This window comes from Gopherus evgoodei, chromosome 4 (assembly GCF_007399415.2).
Source record: "Gopherus evgoodei ecotype Sinaloan lineage chromosome 4, rGopEvg1_v1.p, whole genome shotgun sequence".
In the NCBI taxonomy this organism is placed as follows: Eukaryota; Metazoa; Chordata; order Testudines; family Testudinidae; genus Gopherus; species Gopherus evgoodei.
Window position 1 is genome coordinate 21,444,190 of NC_044325.1, and position 23,021 is coordinate 21,467,210.

A 23,021-nucleotide genomic window follows, 5' to 3' on the forward strand; every position below is an offset into this window, starting at 1 on the left:
AGTAGTAAAGATTTATGAACTACTGGACGTTCTGTGCAGCCACTTCTTAATCTAAAACTAAAAGTGAAATCTGCACAGCTAACTTGATACTTCGTGGAATTTCAAGGCAACAGATAACAGAGATTTATGATGACTCAGTAGAATCTGTTGACTGGATAACCTTTTTTTGCATCACATTTCAAATCTTACAGTAGATCGCATCTCTTAACAGCTATTCATTTAATACAGCTCTATTGCTGAATGAGATATTTTTACATCTAGTATGCATATAATGAAAGTGGATTTCTCATTCCTTCTTTGAAGCTATTATAGCATGTGGCCCTATATAGATAATGGACAACACTGCAGATATATACCACCAACTCTTACCCCTTTCAAAATCCACAGGCCTAAACTTCCAAAACTGCCTAGTGATTTTGGACACTTCAATTTTTTGAGTCCCCAACTTGAGAAGTCTTAATGGGGCCTGATTTTCAGAGGGTCGATGCTCAATACTTTCTGAACATCAGTCCCCCCAATCAGGGGCGGCTCTAGACATTTCGCTGCCCCAAGCAGGGCGGCGTGCCACGGGGGGCACTCTGCTGGTCGCCGGGAGGGCGGCAGGTGGCTCTGGTGGACCCACCGCAGCGTGCCTGCAGAGGGTCCGCTGGTCCCACGGCTCCGGTGGACCTCCCGCAGGCACGCCTGCAGAATGTCCACCGGAGCCGAGGGACCAGCAGACCCTCTGCAGGCACGCCTGCGGAAGGTCCACCAGAGCCGCGGGACCAGCAGACCCTCTGCAGGCACGCCTGCGGAAGGTCCACCGGAGCCGCCTGCCGCCCTACCACTGACCGGCAGAGCGCCCCCCGCAGCATGCCACCCCAAGCACGTGCTTGGCGTGCTGGGGCCTGCAGCCGCCCCTGCCCCCAAGGGGGTCTCCAGTTCAGCACACAAAAGCTGCAGTGACCAAAAGGTCACTTTTGAAAATTTAGCCTGCTGTTTCCTAGTAAGTGGAATGATCTTACTCTTTGCTCTTAGAGAGATTTTTATATCAACGAACGACAGGTGGGACTCAAAGGAGAGTGCACTCATTCTTGGAAAGGAAAAAAAATGAGAACGAGGCATGCACAATAAATTAATCAGTGAAATAATGTATTTAAAGACAATCCATACCTTTCCATTAAGTCTTTAATTACTCAATTAGTATTCTTAAACTCAGAGGTAACATCAGTTTTGCCATATATTGACAGAGAAAAACAAAAAGGTTCTTCAAAGCTTAGGATTCCTTTCAAATAGTGTTTGCACCACCCTGAGTGAGCATGGCCCCTGTGGGGTCCCAGAGCTCAGGCTCTAGCCCAAGCCGGAACGTCTACACTGCAATTTTACAGCCCCATAGTCCGAGTACAAGTCAGCTGACACGGATTAGCTGCAGGTGTTTAACTGCAGAATAGACATACCCTAAGTGACTTAGGAGCCTAAATTCCACTGACTTTCAATTAGACTTAGGAGCCTAAGTCCCTAAGTCAGTTTGAGTATAAATCCCAACCTAAGTTCCTAAACCTCTTTGAAAATGAAACAGGCTCCTAAATCAGTTAGACATTGTGACGCTGAGCACAACAAAGCCTAAATACCTTTAGAAATTTGGGCCTTAGGCTCTCTTTAAAATGTTACCTTAAGGGTCAGATTCACTGCTCAATGATAGGTGGGAGTCTTTTCACATATAAACTAACAAGCACTGAATCAGACCCTAAAAGTGCTTTATTAGTGTTAGAGAACAGTAAACATTACTAGTGTTTGGCACTAGAAGTGATCTGCTCCTGAAGTGCTGATTCTAATTAGGGATTGACGTCCCATTCCTTGGCTCTGATGATGGGTCACAGGAGACCAGAACGGATTGCAATGAGTGCTTCATGCAGGGGCAGACTCAGCATCTGCACAGCAGGGAATGCTCCCAACAAAGATGGACACCCACAACCGCCCAGGGAGCCTTTTAGAGATAATGTTTTCTAACTAGGTGTGAAGCAAAGAAGGAGGGGAGGGAAGGGACAGAAAGGGATGGTGGCAATATGACTGAGAGAAAGACGCAGAAAGAGGTAAGGGGGGGAGGAGGGGTTTAGGGAAGGCAGAGAACAGGAATGTGTTTAGTGTCTATAGTTCTGCTAGCAAAGAAATTCCCTAGGCCATTCTCTGATAAGCAAGCAGAGAGGCACAAATGGAGCTGGGGAGGAGAGAGAAGCCAGAGATGAAAGAGGAAGGAGAGAAAACAGAAAAGAAACAGCAAGGGTGAGGAAAGGTAGACTGATGCACAAGTAAGTTCTGCCAGTGCCAGCCATCAGAGAAAAGAAGTGCTGCTGATTCAAGGAATGCCAGTTCAGGCATTAGGAAATAGAGCAGGTCCGAATCACTCGCCCTGAGGTAGGAAAACTAAAAACAAAAAACTTGAGGAACCTCCCATTCACTGCAATTTGTCACAGATAACAATTTCAGACTAATTTCAGCTATGGGCCCTGAAGGATTAAAGCAAGATAATGAAAGGAGGGGTTGCTTTTAAATCGTGAGAATTACCTCATCCACAGTGCCCTTCTGAAAGATGTATTTTGAAAATATCATTTTCCAGGGGAATGGGAGCAGGCTGGTTGATTGTTAGGGCCTTTTTTTAAAACTACACAAGTCTGCACAAGGAAATGACTTCAATAGGCTGCTGAAAGGGAACTGTGCCTTCGCTGTTTACTAAATTTTCATAAATCATTCATGATCAAGTGCAGAAATCACAACCTTGTCATTATGTGTTACTGACTGCACTGAATATTTTAACTGCCATACGCTTCTGCTCCACAAGATTAATGGTTCCTTATAAGAAAATTAAAACCTTAACCCTTTGGAAACTGAATAATCCTCAAGGGAGAGATTTCCGCAACTGCTCAGCATTGCATTTAACTCCGCTCCCTTTACAAGTCACACATGCATTGACTTCAGTGAAAGCAGAAGCAGGCCGACACTTTTGAAAAATCTTACCTCATGTGTTTCACACTTCGGGACTGGCTGCCATTCAGGGATCTTATAGGCATCTCTAGAAGGTGCTGTGGCAGGGGAGAAAGCTGGCCAGTGGCTGGAGCAACCAGGTCGGGACTCCTGACCTAACCTGCCCTCTTGCTGTGAGGAACCTCTCTTGGCCTGTGCAAGACCTGCTAGATCCCAGAGCCAGTCATGAGGACATGCAAACAGCAAAGTCACAAACAGTGCTCTTTGGCCATGGTGCTCCTGTGGAAAGTCAAATTTTTTCAGATGCGAATAGTGGCAATAAATTTTGTTTTCTTAAATTAGAAGACTGAAATATGACAGCGATGGGAGCCTTAAGAAGAGTATGGGGTGAGCACCAGGAACCTAGGAGCGTGGAGAGGTGAAGAAACTGAGGCACCCTAGCAATTCTTGCATAGCCTCAATGTTGTGCTCGTATATTCTTACACATCCCACTCCATCTCTCACCCCAGTTAGCAGCAGAGGAGAGTTGGGATGGAGCTGCTGTGAGGGTTTCTATCTATCTTAGGTATTCATACGGTACCAATCATAGTAATAGCCAGATATCAATCACTACAATAAAGAGTTTTAAAAAGACTAATTCAGAATTGATGGCTCAAATTCCAGCTACTTGTCTTCTTTAATGTGTTTGAGAAAAGTCCTTGTAATTCTTTACACGACACCAGGGAGCAGGCTGGTTTAAGAGCATAACAGGCAGTTCCACTGAGGCAGAGGTAAAGGTTTTGCAGCAGGTCTGTTGAAGCAGGTGGAAGATATGCTCCTGGGTGCCCTGAGCCCATCCATCATAGATGGGGAAAGAACTAGTGAGGAGATATCTAAGTGGACAGGCAGGGAGGCAATCAGAATCAAGTGGGGAGGGATTAGCAAGCGAGGGGGTAGGGAGTGAGCAGCTGTTCCAGTTTGCTTCAAGGGGCAGAACAAGTCAAAGATGCCGTTACATGTTCCCACCCCTTACTCTGCAGGTACATTCACTAGGGTTCTGGAGCACCAGGGAACTGAGCCCTTTCTCTGTATACGAATACATGGATCAGTGCTCTCTACTGTGACCATATGGCAGGAGCTCAGGAAACATCTGCATAGTTTTAAATACATCAGACTTTTCCAAAAGTACATTGTAGCTAACTTCACAATACAGTATATTAGATATCCAGGTACATAAGATTTTGTCTACCTATAACCAAATTAAGAAACAATTACAGCTCTAACAAGCTCTTATTAATAAAAATTTGAGGTCCAACGCCAAAAATTCAGCCAGAACATTTCCAGTCTCTGGACACTGACCTTTGTCCATTGTTTCACAGATGCCAAGGCCAGAAGGGACCATTGAGATCATTCAGTCTGACCTCCAGGATAACACAGGCCACAGACTTTCCCAGAAATACCCAAAAAGCCAGCCTGCTGTTGCTGTGCTCCAGTGGAATAGTAATTCTAAAATCATGTGCATAAACTGGCACTGGGGACAGAGAAGAAACAAAAGTTGAGATATAAAAGCTTACACAGGTGAAGAGAGAAGGACAAATAAATGTGTGGATAATAAAATAAAGGTAGAAGAAAACCAGAAAGGAAAATCCCAAGAAAAACGGATGGAGGTATGAGAGAAAGGAAACAAATAGGATTTCTAAACATAAAAACCAAAGGTAGCTTCATATAGGAGAGAATATAAAAAAGTATAAAAAGGACACAAATTAAAGTGGATGGGTCCAATTGTCCTCTCACTTAATGAAGTTTTACATACATGTAACTCTACTCACATTAATGGAGTTATTCCTGATTTACACCAGCATAAGTGAGATCAGAATTGGACACAGTTTCCTTTCCAAACACTGGTGTAAATCAGAATGCAGCTGTGGGAGGGGGTTCACGGCACAGACCCCAGCCAGGTGGCGCTTACTTCAGGCAGCTTCCAGTCGATAGCGCAGTGGAACTAAGGCAGGTTCTCTGCCCGCCCTGGTTCTGCGCAGCTCCCAGAAGCGGCCAGCAGAGGGACTGGGCAGCTCTGCACGCTGTCCACCCCCGCAGACGCCGCCCCCCCAGCTCCCATTGGCTGCAATTCCCAGCCAATGGGAGATGCGGAGCCAGCATTCAGGGCAGGGCACTGCATGGAGCCCCTGTGGCCACCTCTATGCCTGGGAGCTGGACATGCCTGCTGCTTCTGGCAGCCGTGCGGACCCAGGGCAGGCAGAGAACCTGCCTTAGCCCCGCTGCACCACCAACCGGACTTTTAGAGGCCTGGCCTTCGAAAACCGGCACCTGGCAACCCTAGCCAAGCTGTCCTGCACGGCTTGCTCTGCACTGCCTGAGTGGGATAGCTGAATGAGGGGGGCTCTGTGCTTCCCATGCTGCACCTCCCCCTGCCCCAGTATGCTTTGGCACGGAGTGGGCGGGACAGAGCACCAGTTCTCCTGTGCTCTGGGTCCCTGTCTCAGCAGCTGGATGCCACCTCCTGGGCCTAGTGCCCACCGCTCTACTGTACAAAGATGAATGCCTGCAGAGGGGCAGGAGGAAGAAAGAGAGGAGAGGATGGGGAAGAGAAGAAGATACAGGAATGGGGGAGGGAAGAGCAGAGCCAGGCACGTGGAGTCCCCTTATTAGCAGCCACCGCCGCCCCAGCAGGGAGGTGGTCACAGCTGCACCTCATCAGCAACATGGCTGCAGCAGCCAGTACTGGGGTGGCTGCCAGTAGTAGCTGGGGCTCCCCTGTTAAGATGTCAAATTCCCGCAAACCCACCCCCAGCACCAGCATCCCAGGTACCACACCAGGCATGGGAGAGAGCCAATGAGCTAAGGAAACTGGCTTCAGTATTACTCCCGGGGGAATTCTGGGCCAAAAAATTAAAAATTCTGTACACAATATTTTTAAATTCTGCAAATTGTATTTGTAAAAATAACACTACATAATCATGCTTGTTACAATTATTTTGGTAATTTATTTCAAAATACCTGTCAGCAAGTATGTCTGTAACAATATAAACACACACAACAATTCCCCCAGGAGCAGAGCGTTAAAGAAACCCCTATGACAACCCAGTTCCCGTTTCTCTGCCCCCTTCCCACCCAGAGCCCACCCGGGGGGCCAGAGACGCAGAACTCTCCCCCAGAATGGAGCCGCGGCAATCCCCCACCCAATACACCCAAACTTCCTCCCCCTGAGATCAGCCGTGGGGTACCCCCAGCCCACATATCTGCACCTCCTCCCTCCCAAAGCCCAGCCATGCCCCTCCATCTCAGACACCCTCCCCCTACAGCCCAGAGCCCAGCCGTGGCCCCAGCCAGCCTAGACAACCTCCCCCTACCACCCAGAGCCCAGCTGTGGCCCTGCCCACCCAGACACCCTCCCAATACCACCCAGGGATCCAGAGGGAGAAACAGCCTTTTGCTGAGTCCCAGGCTTGTGTGGAGTTTCCTTCGAGCCATCGTCTCCTTCCCTCAGGGCATGCTGGGAGCTGCAGATGCTAGGAATTCTCTACTCTCTCCCTCTCCCGTACCCGCGGCAGTATATTCTATGTGCGAGCTAGTCTCTGCCAAGTCCAGCAGCCTGTAGTGGCAGCCAGCAGCACTGCAGCCCATTTCTGTGCGGGAAAGGAAATTATGCACAAATATATTAATTTCTGCAAAATTCTGCATTGCGCAATGGTGCAGAATTCCCCCAGGAGTGCCAGCATGCACATATGTGTGCGTGCATGTGCATGCCCACTTCCCACACACCAATACAGAAGTCAAATTATGCCTATGGCAGGGGTGTGGGGCTACCACAGTGACTACTCTTATCCATCCCCTGAAATGCCTGCTTCTCCGCTAGCCAGCCCACATCCCTGCTTTGGAATGCCGCTGATGCCAGAGCTGCTGCAGAGGTTCCTCTCCAGGGCGTTCCTTGGGGAAGAATGGCTATGCCTGTCCTGCAGCACTGAAGATAGCACAAACAGACAATCAGGCACTGAGGAATCTAGCCACTCATGCAAAGTCACTGTAAAACGCTACCATTCTCATTCAGCAGCATTCTACCGCCACTTCAGACAAGTGTAAATGGCCACACTCAGTGGAAAATCAGCTCTGTACCACTCAGTATCCAGAGGAAGCTCTTTCTTACCTCTACCAGAGAATTAACACATTGTCAAATAAACTCTGAGAAACCTGTGTGTCCTCCACAAACCTAGCACACTGAGATTTAGGCCTTGTCTACACCGCAAAGTTGCAGCGCTGGTGAGGGAGTTATAGCGCTGCAACTTAGGAGGTGTACACATCTGCAGGGCATCACCAGCGCTGCAACTCCCTGTTTGCAGCGCTGGCCGTACACCCGTTGAAACTCGGGTGTAGAGGATCCAGCGCTGGTCATCAGGTGTAAACACTCACTAGCGTTTTTCTTGACCTCCGTGGAATAAACAGGTATCCCAGCATACCAGAGGAAGCCTCTCTGGTAATCAAGCAGGTCTCCTTCCCCACGGTTTGCTCTCGCGTTCCCCTAACCCCCGTGCAAGCAGATCTCCTTCCCCGCGGTTTGCAGGGGGGTTCGGGGAACGCGACAGCAAACTGTGGGGAAGGAGATCTGCTTGCAGGGGGGTTCAAAAAACACCAGAGCAAACCGCGGGGAAGGAGACCTGCTTGCAGGGGGGTTCGGGGAACACCGGAGCAAACCGCTGGGAAGGAGACCTGCTTGCAGGGGGGTTCGGGGAACACCGGAGCAAACCGCTGGGAAGGAGACCTGCTTGCAGGGGGGTTCGGGGAACACCGGAGCAAACCGCTGGGAAGGAGACCTGCTTGCAGGGGGGTTCGGGGAACGCGACAGCACACCGCGGGGAAGGAGATCTGCTTGGGGGGTGTGTTCGGGGAACACTGGAGCAAACCGCGGGGAAGGAGACCTGCTTCCCCACGGTTTGCTCTCGCATTCCCCTAACCCCCCTTGAAGCCGCCCAACAGCGCTGCAGTGTGGCCACATCTAACACCACTTGCAGCGCTGGTTGCTGTAAGTGTGACCACTCTGCAGCGCTGGCCCTATACAGCTGTACTAATACAGCTGTAACAACCAGCGCTGCAAAATTGTAGATGTAGACATACCCTTAGGTTCACAGAGGAAAAGGCAGCCCCAAATGAAAGGAGTCCCTGCTGGATCTTCTCCCTGTTAAAATCACCACTTTGTGGGGGATGGATTCCAAACAGCCTCAGTAGGGTAAACAAAGCCTATGCTCGAATAACTGGGATTCATCTGCCACAAGAAAACACTAGAAAAACCCTCACCTGACATGTTTTATCAACACACATTAGAAATGAATGCAGCTTCCCAAAGCCAAAATGTGGCTGCTCCATCGCTCACTATGTTTTAAACTACCACTTTGGTCACAATCAAAAATGGAGTGTTTACCAAAATCTACAGCCCAGGGTTTCTTGGCTGACTCCCCTGACCAGGGCCAGCTCTAGGCACCAATAAAGGAAGCAGGTGCTTGGGGCAGCCAATATCAAGGGGCGACACTCGGTCGCTACTGGAGCGGTACGTCCGAACGAAGGACCTGCCGCTGAAAGTGGAGAGCCGCGATCGCACTGCCATGGCCTTTTATTTTTTTTTTGCTGCTTGGGGCGGCAGAAAACCTGGAGCGGGCCCTGCTCCTGACTATACTGACAGAAGTCGATAGTTGAAAGCAAAGGGAAGCATTTTCAAGCCTATAATAATATACATTTACATCAGTTGAGGATTTGTTTTCCCCACATAAAACAAATCAGAGGAAAGGCCCTTCCATTAGTGCAAACTTCCAATAGCCTGACATTTCTTTAAGGGAAGGGAAGAAAGATGGTCATATATGCAAGGCACAGAACTTTGAATCACGAGACCTGGGGTGGCCTGCCTCTGTCTCTGCCCCAGACTTCCCATGTGATTTTGGGCAAATCACTTAATCTCGCAGTGCCTCACTCCATCTGTAAAATGGAGATCACGATACTTTCCTACCTGAGAACATCCTCATTAATATTATGAGGCGCTCAGATATTCTGATGAGTGGCATAGAAATACCAATAAAGAAAATAAAAGGCAAAAATGGGAGACACTCATTCCTAATTTCTATTTTGATCATGCTTGGGCCTGTGTGTTAAATTTAACTACTTCAAAGAAAACAATTTTAGGGACCAACCTTCCTGTCAGGTACCAGAGTACATGCCACTGTTCAGCTAGTATCATGCTTAAAAACGTACAAGCTCTGGCCATCTCAAGGGAGAATTGGGCCCTTAGCACACACAAATCTACTAAACAAGGCTCTGTGACAGGCCTAAAATTTATGCTGCCATCTGGGCTACATGCATGCTGACTCCTCATTAAGTCAGTCTACCCAAGGGAGTTTGGTCAATAGGCAAAGCCATAAAAGAGAAAGAACACTGGAGTTCCAAGTCAAAGGATGGACAGTTCATATGCATGCAGTGCAACTCCTTTATCATCAGTGCCCTCCTTATTTACCCCACTGGAGCCAAGCAGCTTGTGGACTTTATTACAGCCCAAGAGCTCAATTAACACAGATACACAGCAATTTAACAGTTCTTGATCAGAGTTTTGCTCGGTTTTTTTAAACCAGACCAGTGTCTTTCTAACCTTGGTATGTTAGCAGGCAGTGTGGGAATTCCGATCACTGGAGAGTGTCAAAAGCAATGCAAGGAATCACCGCCAATACATGGATGGACAAACTGGTCCTTCCCCACTCAGTCTTCAGAGAAAGAGTCCCTTCCCCTATCTATCCCCTATCTATTCAACTGTTTACACGGCCCTCACCACCATCCTATCTGAGCTCCTACCATGATAAATCACTTTTAGTTTGAGGTGACAGAATGGGTGTTGAGCCACTTGGTAATAGTGATCATAATATAATTAAATTTAATATCCCTGTGGCGGGGAAAACTCCACAGCAGCCCAAAACTTTAGCATTTAATTTCAGAAAGGGGAACTACACAAAAAATGAGGAGGTTAGTGAAACAGAAATTAAAAGGTACAGTACCAAAAGTAAAATGCCTGAAAGCTGCGTGGAAACTTTTTAAAGACATCAGAATAGAGGCTCAACTTAAATGTATACTCCAACTTAAAAAAATAAATAAATTAGAAAGACCAAAAAAGAATTTGAAGAACAGCTAGCCAAAGACTCCAGAAGAAATAGCAAAAAAATTTAAATACATCAGAATCAGAAAGCCTGCTAAACAACCAGTGGAGCCACTGGATGACTGAGATGCTAAAGGAGCACTCAAAGACAATAAAGCCATTGCGGAGAAACTAAATGAATTCTTTGCATCAGTTTTCACTGTTGAGGATGTGAGGGAGATTCCAAAACCTGAGCCATTCTTTTTGGGTGACAGATCTGAGGAGCTGTCCCAAACTGAGGTGTCTTTAGAGGAGGTTTTGGAACAAATTAATAAACTAGACTGTAATAAGTCTCCAGGATCTGATGGTATTCACCCAATAGTTCTGAAGGAACTCAAACGTGAAATTGCAGGACTTCGGCCATCTGTAACCTATCATTTAAATCAGCTTCTGTACCAAACGACTGGAGGATAGCTAATATGATGCAATTTTTAAAAAGGGCTCCAGAGGTGACCGTGGCAACTACAGACCAGTAAGCCTCATTTCAGTACCGGGCAAATTGGTTGAAACTATCATAAAGAACTGTCATGGTACAAATCCCCACTCTGAACCTTAGCATTCAATAGATGGGGTACCAGCATGAATTCCTCTAAGCTCAATTACCAGCTTAGAACCTGTAGCGCTGCCACCAACCAGGAATTCCAGTGCCTGGTACACTCTGGTCCCCACAAAACCTTGCCCGGGGACCCCCAAGACCCAGACCCTCTGGATCTTAACACAAGGAAAGTAAACCCTTTCCCTCACCATTGCCTCTCCCAGGCTTCCCCTCCCTGGGTTACCCTGGAAGATCACTGTGATTCAAACTTCTTGAATCTTGAAACAGAGAGGAAAATTTACCTTCCCCTCTCCTTCTCTCTTCCCCTCCCAGATTCTCCCTGAGAGAGACAGTAATCCTAACACAGAGAGAAATCAGCCTCTCTCTCCCTCTTCCCTCCTTTCTCCCCACCAATTCCCTGGTGAATCCAGACCCAGTCTCCTGGGGTCTCACCAGAATAAAAAAACAATTAGGTTCTTAAACAAGAAAAGCTTTTAATTAAAGAAAGAAAAAACAGTAAAAATTATCTTTGTAAATTTAAAAAAATGGAATAGGTACAGGGTCTTTCAGCTATAGACACTGGGAATACTCTCCCAGCCTAAGTATTCAAGTACAAATTAAAATCCTTTCAGCAAAAATACACAATTAACTACTTCCAGCTAAATACACATTTGAACTTCTTCCAACCAAATACACATTTGCAAATAAAGAAAACAACCCTAAGTCTAACTCGCTTTATCTACCTAGTACTCACTAGTCTGAATCTATAAGAAACTGTATCAGGGAGATTGGAGAGAAACCTGGTTGCACATCTGATCCCTCTAAGCCCCCAGAGTGAACAACAACCAAAACTAACAGCACAGCACAAAAACTTCCCTCCCTCAAGATTTGAAAGTATCCTGTCCTCTGATTGGTCCTATGGTCAGGTGACAGCCAGGCTTACTGTTCTTGTTAACCCTTTCCAAGCAAAGAGATATAAAGTACTTCTGTGCTATTAACTTTTCTTATCTGTTTATGACAAGAACAAAATTGTCAGACACATAGATGAACATAATTTGTCGGGAAATAGTCAACATTTTTTTATAAAGGGAAATCATGCCTCATCTATCTGCTAGAATTCTTTGAGGGGGTCAACAACCATGCAAACAAAGGATATTCAGTGGATATAGTATATGTAGATTTTCAGAAAGCTTTTGACAAGGTTCCTCGCCTAAGGCTCTTAAGCAAAATAAGCAGTCATGGGATAAGAGGGAAGGTTCTCTCATGGATCGGTAACTGGTTAAAAGATAGGAAACAAAGGGTAGGAATAAATGGTCAGTTTTCAGAATGGAGAGAGGTAAATAGTGATGTCCTCCAGCGATCTGTACTGGGCCCAGACCTATTTAACATATTCATGACCGATTTGGAAAAAGAGAAACCGTGAGGTGGCAAAATTTGCAGATCATATAAAACTACTCAAGATAGTTAAGCCCCAGGCAGACTGCGAAGAGCTACAAAATGGCAGATGAAATTTAATGTTGATAAATGCAAAGTAATGTACACTGGAAAACAGAATCCTAACTATACATATACAATGATGGGGTCTAAATTAGCTGTTACCACTCAAGAAAGAGACCTTGAAGTCATTGTGGATAGTTCCCTGATATCATCCACTCAATATGCAGTGGCAGTTAAAAAAGCAAACAGAATGTTGGGAATTATCAGGAAAGGGATAGATAATAAGACAGAAAATATCATATTGCCTCTATATAAATCCATGGTACGCCCACATCTTAAATACTGTGAGCAGATGTGGTCACTCCATCTCAAAAAAAAAATATTGGAATTGGAAAACGTTCAGAAAAGGGCAACAAAAATGATTAGGAGTATAGAATGGCTTCCGTATGAGGAGAGATTAATAAGACCGGGACTTTTCAGCTTGGAAAAGAAAGGCGAGTAAGGGGAGATATGACAGAGGTCTATAAAATCTTGAGTGATATATAGAAAGTAAATAAGGAAATGTTACAAGAGCAAGAGGCCACAAATGAAATTAATAGGTAGCAGGTTTAAAACAAACATGAAAGTATTTTTTCACACAACACACTGTCAACCTCTGGAACTCCTTGCCAGAGAGTGTTGTGAAGGCCAATACTATAACGGGTTTCAAAAGGGAACTAGATATATTCATGGAAGATAGCCATTGATGGACCTATCAGTCAGGATGGGCAGAGATGGTGTCCCTAGCCTCTGTTTGCCCAAAGCTGGGATTGGGTGACAGGGCATGGATCACTTGATGATAACCTGTCTGTTCATTCCCTTTGAGGCCCTGCCATTGGCCACTGTTAGAGGACAGGATACTGGGCTGGATGGACCTTTGGTGTGACCCAGTATGGCCGTTCTTATGTAAGTCAGAAAGGAAAAATGTACTGCCGTGTGTTAGGACAAGGGATTTGCTCTGTGAATCCTTTGATGTCACTCCCTCAAACCTGATTGCAAACATATGGCAATTGGGCAAGGCAGGATGACTCCATCCCCTAGGACAAAATCAAATTTGGGCAGCCAGCCTTCATGGTTGCACAGCTGGGGAGAGCTTTGGAAGCTTTGGAGAGTCAAACTTAAAAAGAAGGGCTAACTTTGGAGAAGAACTAAATATAAACTCGAGATAAGCCATATCTTTGTGTAACACAGTTAAGAAATATACATGGATTTACTTCTCTAAAAGTGTTTTATTTTTAATCTTACAAGTACTACTTTAAGATTCAAGGCAAGCCTCTAATTATTGATTCTTAGTTACACTGGGAAATTACCTCATCTTAGTCTTAAAATTCTATTTATAAGCCTAATAATCTCATCATTGATTATTGTGAGTGTATTCTAATTATAAATCCATTATCTCCCCAACAATGAAATAAGATCAATAATGCACATAAATGAAAAAGGAACTTAAATGCATACATTAATGCTATTTCAACTAGCATTATTTTATACATCATCTAGAACCAGGCTACAACATTAACAATAATACGATAAATCTTTTTCAATTAACATAACTGATTTAGCACTATGTTCTGTAGAGTGGCAATAAATTCCATTAAATATACGTATATGAAATTCATGAGAAGTCTAGGTGTTCTAGCTATATACTGTAAATTCTCTATTTTTTTTATATTCAAGTGCTGGAACAGTCATTTTGTAATGGCTTTTTATGTCTGAGTTTCAATAACTAAACAAAAAAAAGGGGGAAGAAAGTGTCTACTACCATAGTGTTTCTGTCCAGGTTACATGGCCATGTATATATATGTAACATAGCATTCCACCACTCAGGGATGCCATAATTCTAGCACTTAGGTGCTGGGGCAATGGTGCATTTCACAGGCCTTTCAAAGAGTATGTTAGGGATTCAAGCCCCACATTAGACAAATGAAACAATTTTGTCCATCTATAAAATTATTTTTCTCCCATCAAGTACATCCACCAGTCCAGGCTCAAGACTACTTGGTTGAGTCCTCCCAGGTCTGAAAGATTTTTTTCTGGTGTAAACACTGACAGACCCTGATCATCGGCAGGTGGGATCAAATCTGGGATCTCGGGAGCTAAGTGCTTGAGCCTCTACTGCATGATCTAAAAGCCATGCGGCTCTTAGCTAAGTTAGTAGAGCAGACTCACTAATCTCTCTTTAAATGGTCTCAGTGCCACTAGGTGGGACAGAACACCACAAACAGGTGTGTGGGTTACACTTGCTCCAAGCGCTCAGGTAAAAGCTGATGATTTATAGATGACCCTGTCAATCCAGCTAGATTATTATATTGCACCCACCTCTGAAGAAGGGTGCATATTGGAGACTGACCCTAGGAAGACAGCTTCCAAATAGCCATAAGCATATAAATAGTAAGTAAGTATATAAATAGTTACAAGTGCACCAATTAGAGGGAGATATCAAAGAAGAAGAGAGGTGAAGGGGCCTCTAAACTGGTGGATGAGCTAGACATAAAACCAATGAACAGCCAAGATAAAACTGTCCTGTTTGTAAGGTCCACATAGCCACCTATCAAAAGCCTTATTACCACTTTGACTTGCGGGGTAGGAACAAAGATAGTTAAGTAAACCAAAATTGAGAACAAAAAGCTAATACTGGTAGCCTGCAGTGCACAGTATTCAAAAGTAGAATATTCAGACAATGAAATGTTGTTGTAATGCTTGGTGAATGACCAACGTATGAGCAAAGTAACAGCTTTGCAAATGTCAATAAGAAATTCTATTTCTGACAATACTGTTACTACGATCCTATTGGAAATACCATTACAGTCTTAGTGGAATGGGCTTAAATGCTTTGAGGCCTCATTCCGTTACAGCCAATGTAAAACTCCTTCATACCCAAATTAAGCTAATGTGAAGCAGTGACCTTCAGACCTTACGGGATGAAAAAAGTTTGGGGTTTTAGATTCTGTTCTAAAAAATGTGATATTTGATGACCTTTCTGAGGTCCAGACTCTGAAGCTGGATTTTTTTCTCATGGGGAAGATTGTGAAAAAGGGAGTGAGATGTTCTGATCAAATGAAATGACTAGCTGATCTGGAGATGATAAAGGTGCGAACTTGCATATCCTGTCTAGGTAGAGAGGGATATAATGCCAGCATCCTACACACCGTAGTGCTTGGAAAAGTAAGCGGAGTCCCCTTCGAGTAGTAAACAAGTAGGCCTGCATTTGTGGGTGTGTCTGTTTAAGGCTGAATTTTGAACCTGAGATGATCACACAAACTGATGCTGTGCTTTCCCCTAAAAGTGAAAATATCAGATCACAGCAGAAAAAATAACTTTATTTTTAAAATCTTATTCTTTTCAAGCTAATCTCATGATTTTGGAAGGGTCTGAATAACGATTCTTGAACATGTGGTACTGGCAATAATGTTAACCTACTGCCATCCTTTGCCTTCTGCATTTGTTGAAGTAGCACACTGCTGGCATGACAACAATCCCTATGTTCTGCTATAAGAGGATCAAGAAGGGAGATTTTTCCTACGTGTAGATCAGGTTTCTGTCTCAGAATACTCAACAACCTGGACCAATAAAGGTCTGTTAGCAAGCCAGCAAAAAAGATTTTGAAAAAATTCATTTAAAAATCCTTTCAATATGACATTTATCAATGTATAACAGTAACTGCTGGACAATAAATCTTGTCATTCCCATATTTTTCACAATTGATTACTTTTTAGTAATTTCACTAAGGAAAATAAAAGTCACCATCATTACAAAACAAACAGAATAAAAGAAAGCTAATGAAGGGCTAAATCCCATTCAAGCAAATAGGAGACTCTTGCCTGAGAATTCAAGGACAGACTTTGAACTGTGATTAAAATAACCAGGCCAGATTCTCAGATGGGGTAAATCAGCATAGTTCCTTTGACTTCAATGGACCTATACTAATTTACACCAGCTGAGGATCTGGCCATGCCTAGCCTGATCTAGTAAGGTACTTAAACACATGCATAAACTTTAGATATATGAATAATTTCATCTACTTCAACTGAACTATTCATGTGTTTATCGATAGGTATGTGCTTAAGCACCTTGCTGAACAGAGGCCTATACTTGGCCATGTTATTTAGCACGTTATTTCTATTTTTCTAATAGTCCAATTTTCCAGTTCTCCCACTGAATTTTTTAAAGCAAATGAGAACAGCAGTTCTCAACAGTGCGGGGGGGAGTCCTGTGGCCCCCTGGGGGTCCATAAGGCCTTTCAAAAGGGGCCACAGCACGCGCCCCCCTCCCAGCGGGGCTGAAGCCAGGAGACGCAGGGCTAAAGCTCAGAGACCCAAGCCCTGGTGCTCCCTGTGGGGCAGAAGCCCTGAGCCCATGGGCAGAGTTGGGGACATGGAGAGCATTCCCCCACCCCCTTCCAAACTGCAGGGCAAGAGCATGGAAGTCCCAAGGAAGCTCCAAACATCTCCCGAGACCCCGCCTCATCTCCTCTTCCCACTCCCTGGCCAGGTTGGAGGCGGGAAGCTGGAGCCAGGCAGTGCAGGGTAGCTGCTGCTCTGGCTGATGCCATGGAGCAGGCAGCAGCAGTACCATTCCCTTGTCTCCTGCTGGTGCCCCAGGTTGAAGCCTTTCCTCTGCTCCTAGCCCCCTTTGCTCTCGCACAGGCAGCCGGTAAGAGCACCCCCCATGGGGCAGCTTCATGGCTGGCAGACCCCTCTGGGAACAGGGACTGCCAGGGACTCTCAGCACACAGCCCCTAATACCCCTCTCTCTACACTCTGTGCTACGCCCTCCCTGCACCCTGAGCTATCCTCTGCCTACACATAGCCCCTAGCCAGCTCCTCTGTACACCTTGAGCTACCCCATCTGCACACAGCCCCAGCTACCCCCTCCCTACCCAGTCTCCAAACAACCCCAACTACCCCCTCCCTGCACCTCGAGCCACCCAGTCTACACCACAGCCCCAAGCTACCCCATCCCTGCACTCTAAGCTGTTTTCTAACTTTTTGAGCTAAGCCCCCCACCTTCGAATTATAATTTTCGGTTGTGTGTGTTCTTCCCCTCCCCCTGCCCCAACCCTGCCAACCCAGACAAGCTGGGTGGCTTGCTGAGGTGAGTCAGGGGATGGAGGTGGCACTCCCTCCCTGGACCCTGCCATGCAGAGGTAGCGAGCCCTGCTGGCCCCTGCCTCTTCCCACACACAAAAAATAGAAGTCAAACTACGCCTATGCCCAAGCCCTCCTCCCAGCTCCTGGTAGGCCCTGGAGTTTTATAGCATGTCGAGGGGGACCGCAGAGAAAAAAAGGTTGAGAACCTCTGAACTAGAAGATGCTAAAGATTTAAGAAGCTGCAATATTTTTTGCAATATAACCGGAACCATTTGTTTCAATTCAAATCCCATGTCACATTGGTTATGTTTTGGCATAAAACGCAAGGAAAAACAATTTGCTGTAATGTTTTTTACTGCACTTGGGATAGCTACATTAACCAGTTTAATGTAGTATATAAATACACTTACCCGAAAATGTACAGAAAAACATAACTTTTCAAGAGTCAATATATTTGCACGTTTCTAAAAGGTTTATGTATATTTACATTGATTTATTAGCATCCTGACCAAATTCCAGCATAGGCAATCACATTTGGCCTACCTAAACTTCCCATGCAGTTCTTCATTCCTATTCTAAACTTTTGTGTAGTGATACTGTGCATTGCTGGACCTTTGTCATGTTTCACCCCTGAGGTGAAATTGTATTCTATTTGTTAGCTTTTAGATAAAAAGGGCTATTCAAAATAATAATCACACACTTCAACAGCCAGACACGAATCAACTGTCTTAAAGTTATATCACCCCAAAAGTTGTTCACTAGCTATCCAAACTACTAATCATCTTTAGCTGGTCAGTAGTTTTTTTAACCATTGAACAGAGAGCAATTGGTTGAAGCAACTGATTACAAGATCTTATCTCAAGTGAATTGTATCTGCATCTTTTGAACCTTATTCCCTACGTTTTCCCATCTACGTTTTATTCTGCCCTGGTTCCCAAATGGTTTTTCCTAATAGTTGATCCTGCAGCACAAAACATTATAATTTACACAGCACCCAAAGTCTGCTAGATGCTTTAAAGATGCATCTCTGTCCCAAAAGTTTACAATCTGAGTTCCATCCCATATAAAAACTGCTGCAATTACCCCAAACACTGCAGCTCACAGGTGGGCATTATTGTGCAATACTCTGAGTTTGAGAGGGGGATTTAGGAGGGAACACTTTAATTTGAAGATTATTGTAAAATATTCATAATTTTTCTATCTCCCAGACAATACTTTTTACTATATTGTCCTTGAAATTGGTGGTACGGAAAACATATTTGTACATAATGGATCTCATAATGCTTTGGGGGGAGGGAGGGATAGCTCAGTGGTTTGAGCATTGGCCTGCTAAACCCAGGGTTGTGGGTTCAGCCCTTGAGGGGGCCACCTAGGGATCTAAGGCAAAATCAGAACTTGGTCCTGCTAGTGAAGGCAGGGGGCTGGACTCAATGACCCTTTGGGGTCCCTTCCAGTTCTAGGAGATAGGTATATCTCCATTACTTTCTATGACAGGGTCCCCAACACAATGCCTGCGGGCACCATGGCACCTGCCAGGGCGTCTAAGTGCGCCCATATACTGGCTGGCAGACAAGCATGTGCCAAAATGCCACCGACAAGCAGTGTCATTCAGAGGCATCACCACTGAAATGCCAATTTTCAGCAGCAAAGCCTCTGGATAACGCTGCTTGTCAGCAGCAACGCCTATTGATGTTGCCGCTTATTGGCGGCATTTCAGTGGCAACGCCCATTGACGTTGCCGCTTGTCAGCAGCATTTCAACAGATGCTCATCCTCAGTGGCTCGTCGTCTGGCGCCCATCAGATAAAAAAGGTTGGGAACCACTGCTCGATGGGGGCTCTTATCTGTAATCCTGAGGGGTTACACCTCTGCCACAGACTTGCTGTGTGACCATGAGCTAGTCACTTAGCCTCTCCATCACCCAGTCTTTAAAATGGGGATAAGACCCAATTCACATGCTCTACTGAGTTGAGTGTTAATTCATTAATACATGTAAAGCACATTGAGCTCTTTGGATAGAAAGCTACTACTTAGTGTAGTAAACGCATTATTTCAAGAAGGATCCTCTCTTATGCATCCTGTATATCAACTAGAGATGGCCAAAGGTCAGAATTTCCAGAATTTTAGCATTTCAAAATTTGGTTTAACTCCAAAACATCTAATGATCCTTTCTGGTCTTAAACCCTATGAATCCACATTTTTCAAAATTTTCTCACAGTCCATAAATCTTGCAGAAGTTTCATTTCAAAAACACGAATACATGGTGCTTTCAAACAAAGTGTTCTCCCCAGGACAGGCAGCTGCTGAGTGAACTTCACATTCTTCTCAGTCTCCCTGCCGCTGTTGCATTCCATGTGGCTTGAGAATAAGGAACCCCTGGGGTCTCAGCCCTCAGGCAGTCCACATGGAGGGACTGCCATGGAGCTGCAGACCCTGGAAACCTGTCCCAGAAGCTCCAGACTCCTGGCTCTGCAGTAATGCACTTGGAAGCCGTGACACCCCCACAGCAGGAAGGCTGAAAACCTCTAAGGCCCAGTATGGTGGGGGTGCCCAAGAGCCATGAACCCAAGAAGCCTGGAGTCCCCAGCTGGGCAGTCTGCATGCCAGGACTACCCAGCAGGCCACCAGGCAAGATTGAAGGGAATCAGGCAGATTTCCCCAGCAGGCTCCAGCCTCTTCATTTCATCACTCTCCTGTGACATATACAGAATTTGAAAGACAGCACACCATTATACACAATATTGTCTAGATTTCTACCTGGTATTCAGATTGGCCTTCTATATAATACCTTTCATTCATACAGCACCTTTCCATGAAGAAGTTCCCAAGATGTTTTAAAGACCCAAATAAGCTAGTTTCTGCTTTTTATTTTTTATCACTGTAACTATATGGTAAATCCATGACTGCCTGAGGCAGCAAGCCGGGGGTGGGGCAGCATGCCAGTTGCTGTGAGGGCACCAGTCAGGGAGCCTTCAGCGCATTTCTGCGGAGGTCCCCCGGTCCCATGGCTTCAGCAGCAATTCGGTGGCGGGACCTCCCACAGAAACCCCGCCGAAGGCACCCGGACTGCCGTGCTTGGGGCAGCAAAAAACACAGAGCCACCCCTGGGTAAATCTATCTGACTTCCATGGCGATATTGCAGATTTACATCAGGGCAACTGAGATCAGGATCTGTCTGTATAATCATTTCACCCACCACAGAAAGTCAGCCCCCTCTAGGATGCAAACACAGTAGCCCTCCTGTAACCGCATCATTACAAAGCAGCGTTTTTAGAAGGCAAAGTGTCCTGCTGAACTTGGAGCTCAATCAGCTGAAGCTACCAAACAAATTTAGGCCGTGATTATGTGCAAGAATACAGTAGTATGCCAAACTGAATCTGAAATCTGTCCAGAGCCAACAGCTCCAATCTTGCATTATACTCAGAATCATGAGTCAAATTCATCCTTGGTATAACTCCTCTGAAGTTTATGGAGTTATGCCATGGATGAATTTGGTCATTGGTGTTTTTTAAACCTAGACACCTGGTATGTGAAAGTTAAGATCATCTGTTATAGGCAAAGCTGAAATGTGTGCAAAGAGACTTGCAAGAAGGTTGTTCTATCACCTGAGATCAGAAGCAAATTAACTGTTATGTACACTGGAAAAAAAACATTTTAAAGCTCCTTTCAACTCTAATTTCTCGAGACATGGTTCACAGTAATTTGAGCTGATTCCCTAAAAAACTAATAATCATTGTATCTGAGTTGCCAGTACTTACTAGACAAGCTTGGGGAAGAAAGCTGTTCACCCTGGAGATACTCCACATCCCCTCAAGGTATTGTTGAGCCTGGATAGTCACGGAGCTCAAAGCACCACTGAGGCCGCTGGGAGCCACAGTTACTTGAACACTGGAGTTTGGAAAACTGCTTGTGCCTTGAGGCCATCCAAGTCCCTTCTTTCTCTCTGTCCCAGATAAAAGGTTTGTTGATTTTCCAGACTGTCTGCCCACCTGCCCAGCAACAAGCGGCAAATCCCTTTGGGATGACACAGTCACCATCCTTGGTAAGACACTGGTCACTCCTCCAGAGCTTTGAGGGAGGCTGGGTACTTCTCGATAGCTGGCTTGATTAAGGGTGTGGATCATTTGAATGGCTTCCTGCTTCAGCTGATTCAGGTGGGTGGCGCAAATTTCACATCTGCTCTCTCCTTCGTTCCTGTTTCTCTGTAAATAGTCAGGCACTTGAAGCTTATCAAAAATTAAAGCTGATAATCTTGTGTCCTAAAGACAAAAAAAAAGTAGAAAAAAGAAAATCAGTCCAAGACAAACACAGAAAAAGGAAATACAGTCCACAACTCACTCTTCATCCTTAGCAGTACTTGCAGTGAAGGTATCTTGCTAACTCTTCGGCTTCAGCTGAGTACCCTGCCAGACTGATTAATCAGTCATAAGCAGCTTCATTTGTATAATGCCCAGCATGAAAATTATCAGAGTTTAACAGTGGAACTTGTGGTGCACTTGATAACTACTCATCTACTTACCCTCCTAATTAACTCTTCTTTTGAAATGTGCCCATGTTTTTCATGCTCAGCAACAACGTTGTTTCTGGTGCAGACCCTACTAATATCATAATGCATTTCAAAGGCATGCAATCATCTTAAATCCATGAAAATTAGACCTCAGAGCACTAAACAGATTAAAGCGTGACCTGGTAAATGTTTTGTGGTCCTTGCCCTCAGTGTTGAATAATCAAGCAGCAGCAGAATTAGTTTACCTGATACTAACCGCAGTTGGCTCCTCTGTTAGTTGGGAACTACATTTTTGAACATTGTGATCTATTGTGATGGCAATATTTTCTTACGCTACAACTGCTTTGATGAAAAAAAAATACATTTGGAGCCTACCACAACCTCCAGAGGTGGGCATGCCAAGAAGCTGATTTGAAAGTAACACCTATTTTATTTCCACTGAATAAGCTTTTCTCTTTCAAAATCATTTCATGCCTGTTCAGACACTTTAAAACCCATCGCTGTGCTTTCAGTTCAGAGATACAGTAATCTATCTCCTAAAACACGCAACTGCCTCTCCTCCCTAACAGACTATTCTAAGGATTAGGGAAGAGATTAAATCCAGCTCTGTTGTTAATCTGCTACCAATACCTAATGCTGTGCAATGAAACTGACCAACTTCAAGCACTCATGTTGAGCTCTCCAGACAATTAAGGTTTTAATGAAAGATCACAGAGCAAGCCAAGGTTTATTTGTTTAATTAAAAAAAAGTGAAAAAATGTTTAATTTGCTTGTTAATGATGAGGCCAGACAAAGCTAGTAACATAGCCATATCATGTGTGCTTACAGTATATCCAGATTAGAACACTTTTAAAAAAAATGCGTTACTTTATGCTAAACTGTGATTGCTCTCAAGGAAATGAACAACTTACTAGAAGTCCAACTAATTCTATTTTTAATTATAATATACATCAGTAAAAACTGTTTTTAAAAATCCTGGCATTTATATTTTTGCTTTGCGTATTATTCTCTTCCAAGTGAGCTATTTCCCTGCAGTTTGAATTTAAAAAGTCCGAAAACACTATTTAACAACCCAGGCAGAATCTTGGACTTGATTTCATTATCGTCTGCTGGAGTACTCTTGCCATGTTTTCTTAAACATATCTCACAAAATACAACACTGCTGTTGACAGAAGCTGTTAAGAGTGTATTTAGCATCACTCTGTTCATCAGCTAATATTATTAACTATTGTACTTTTCATTATGCTCCTAAATTATTGTCCCTTGAATGAATATCTAAACACTGATACTT

At 44.7% G+C, this 23,021-nt stretch overlaps 1 protein-coding gene across 2 annotated transcripts in view; it reads right to left on the bottom strand.

Annotated features, from left to right (window-relative positions):
- KIF26A (kinesin family member 26A) overlaps window positions 1-23,021 on the bottom strand; it is a 136,522-nt gene that overhangs the window by 67,726 nt on the left and 45,775 nt on the right. For both annotated transcript variants that reach the window (XM_030558636.1, XM_030558635.1), the window contains exon 3: window positions 20,982-21,482. In XM_030558636.1, coding sequence (XP_030414496.1) covers window positions 20,982-21,482 — 501 coding nt within the window. The remainder of the gene's footprint in view (window positions 1-20,981; window positions 21,483-23,021) is intronic.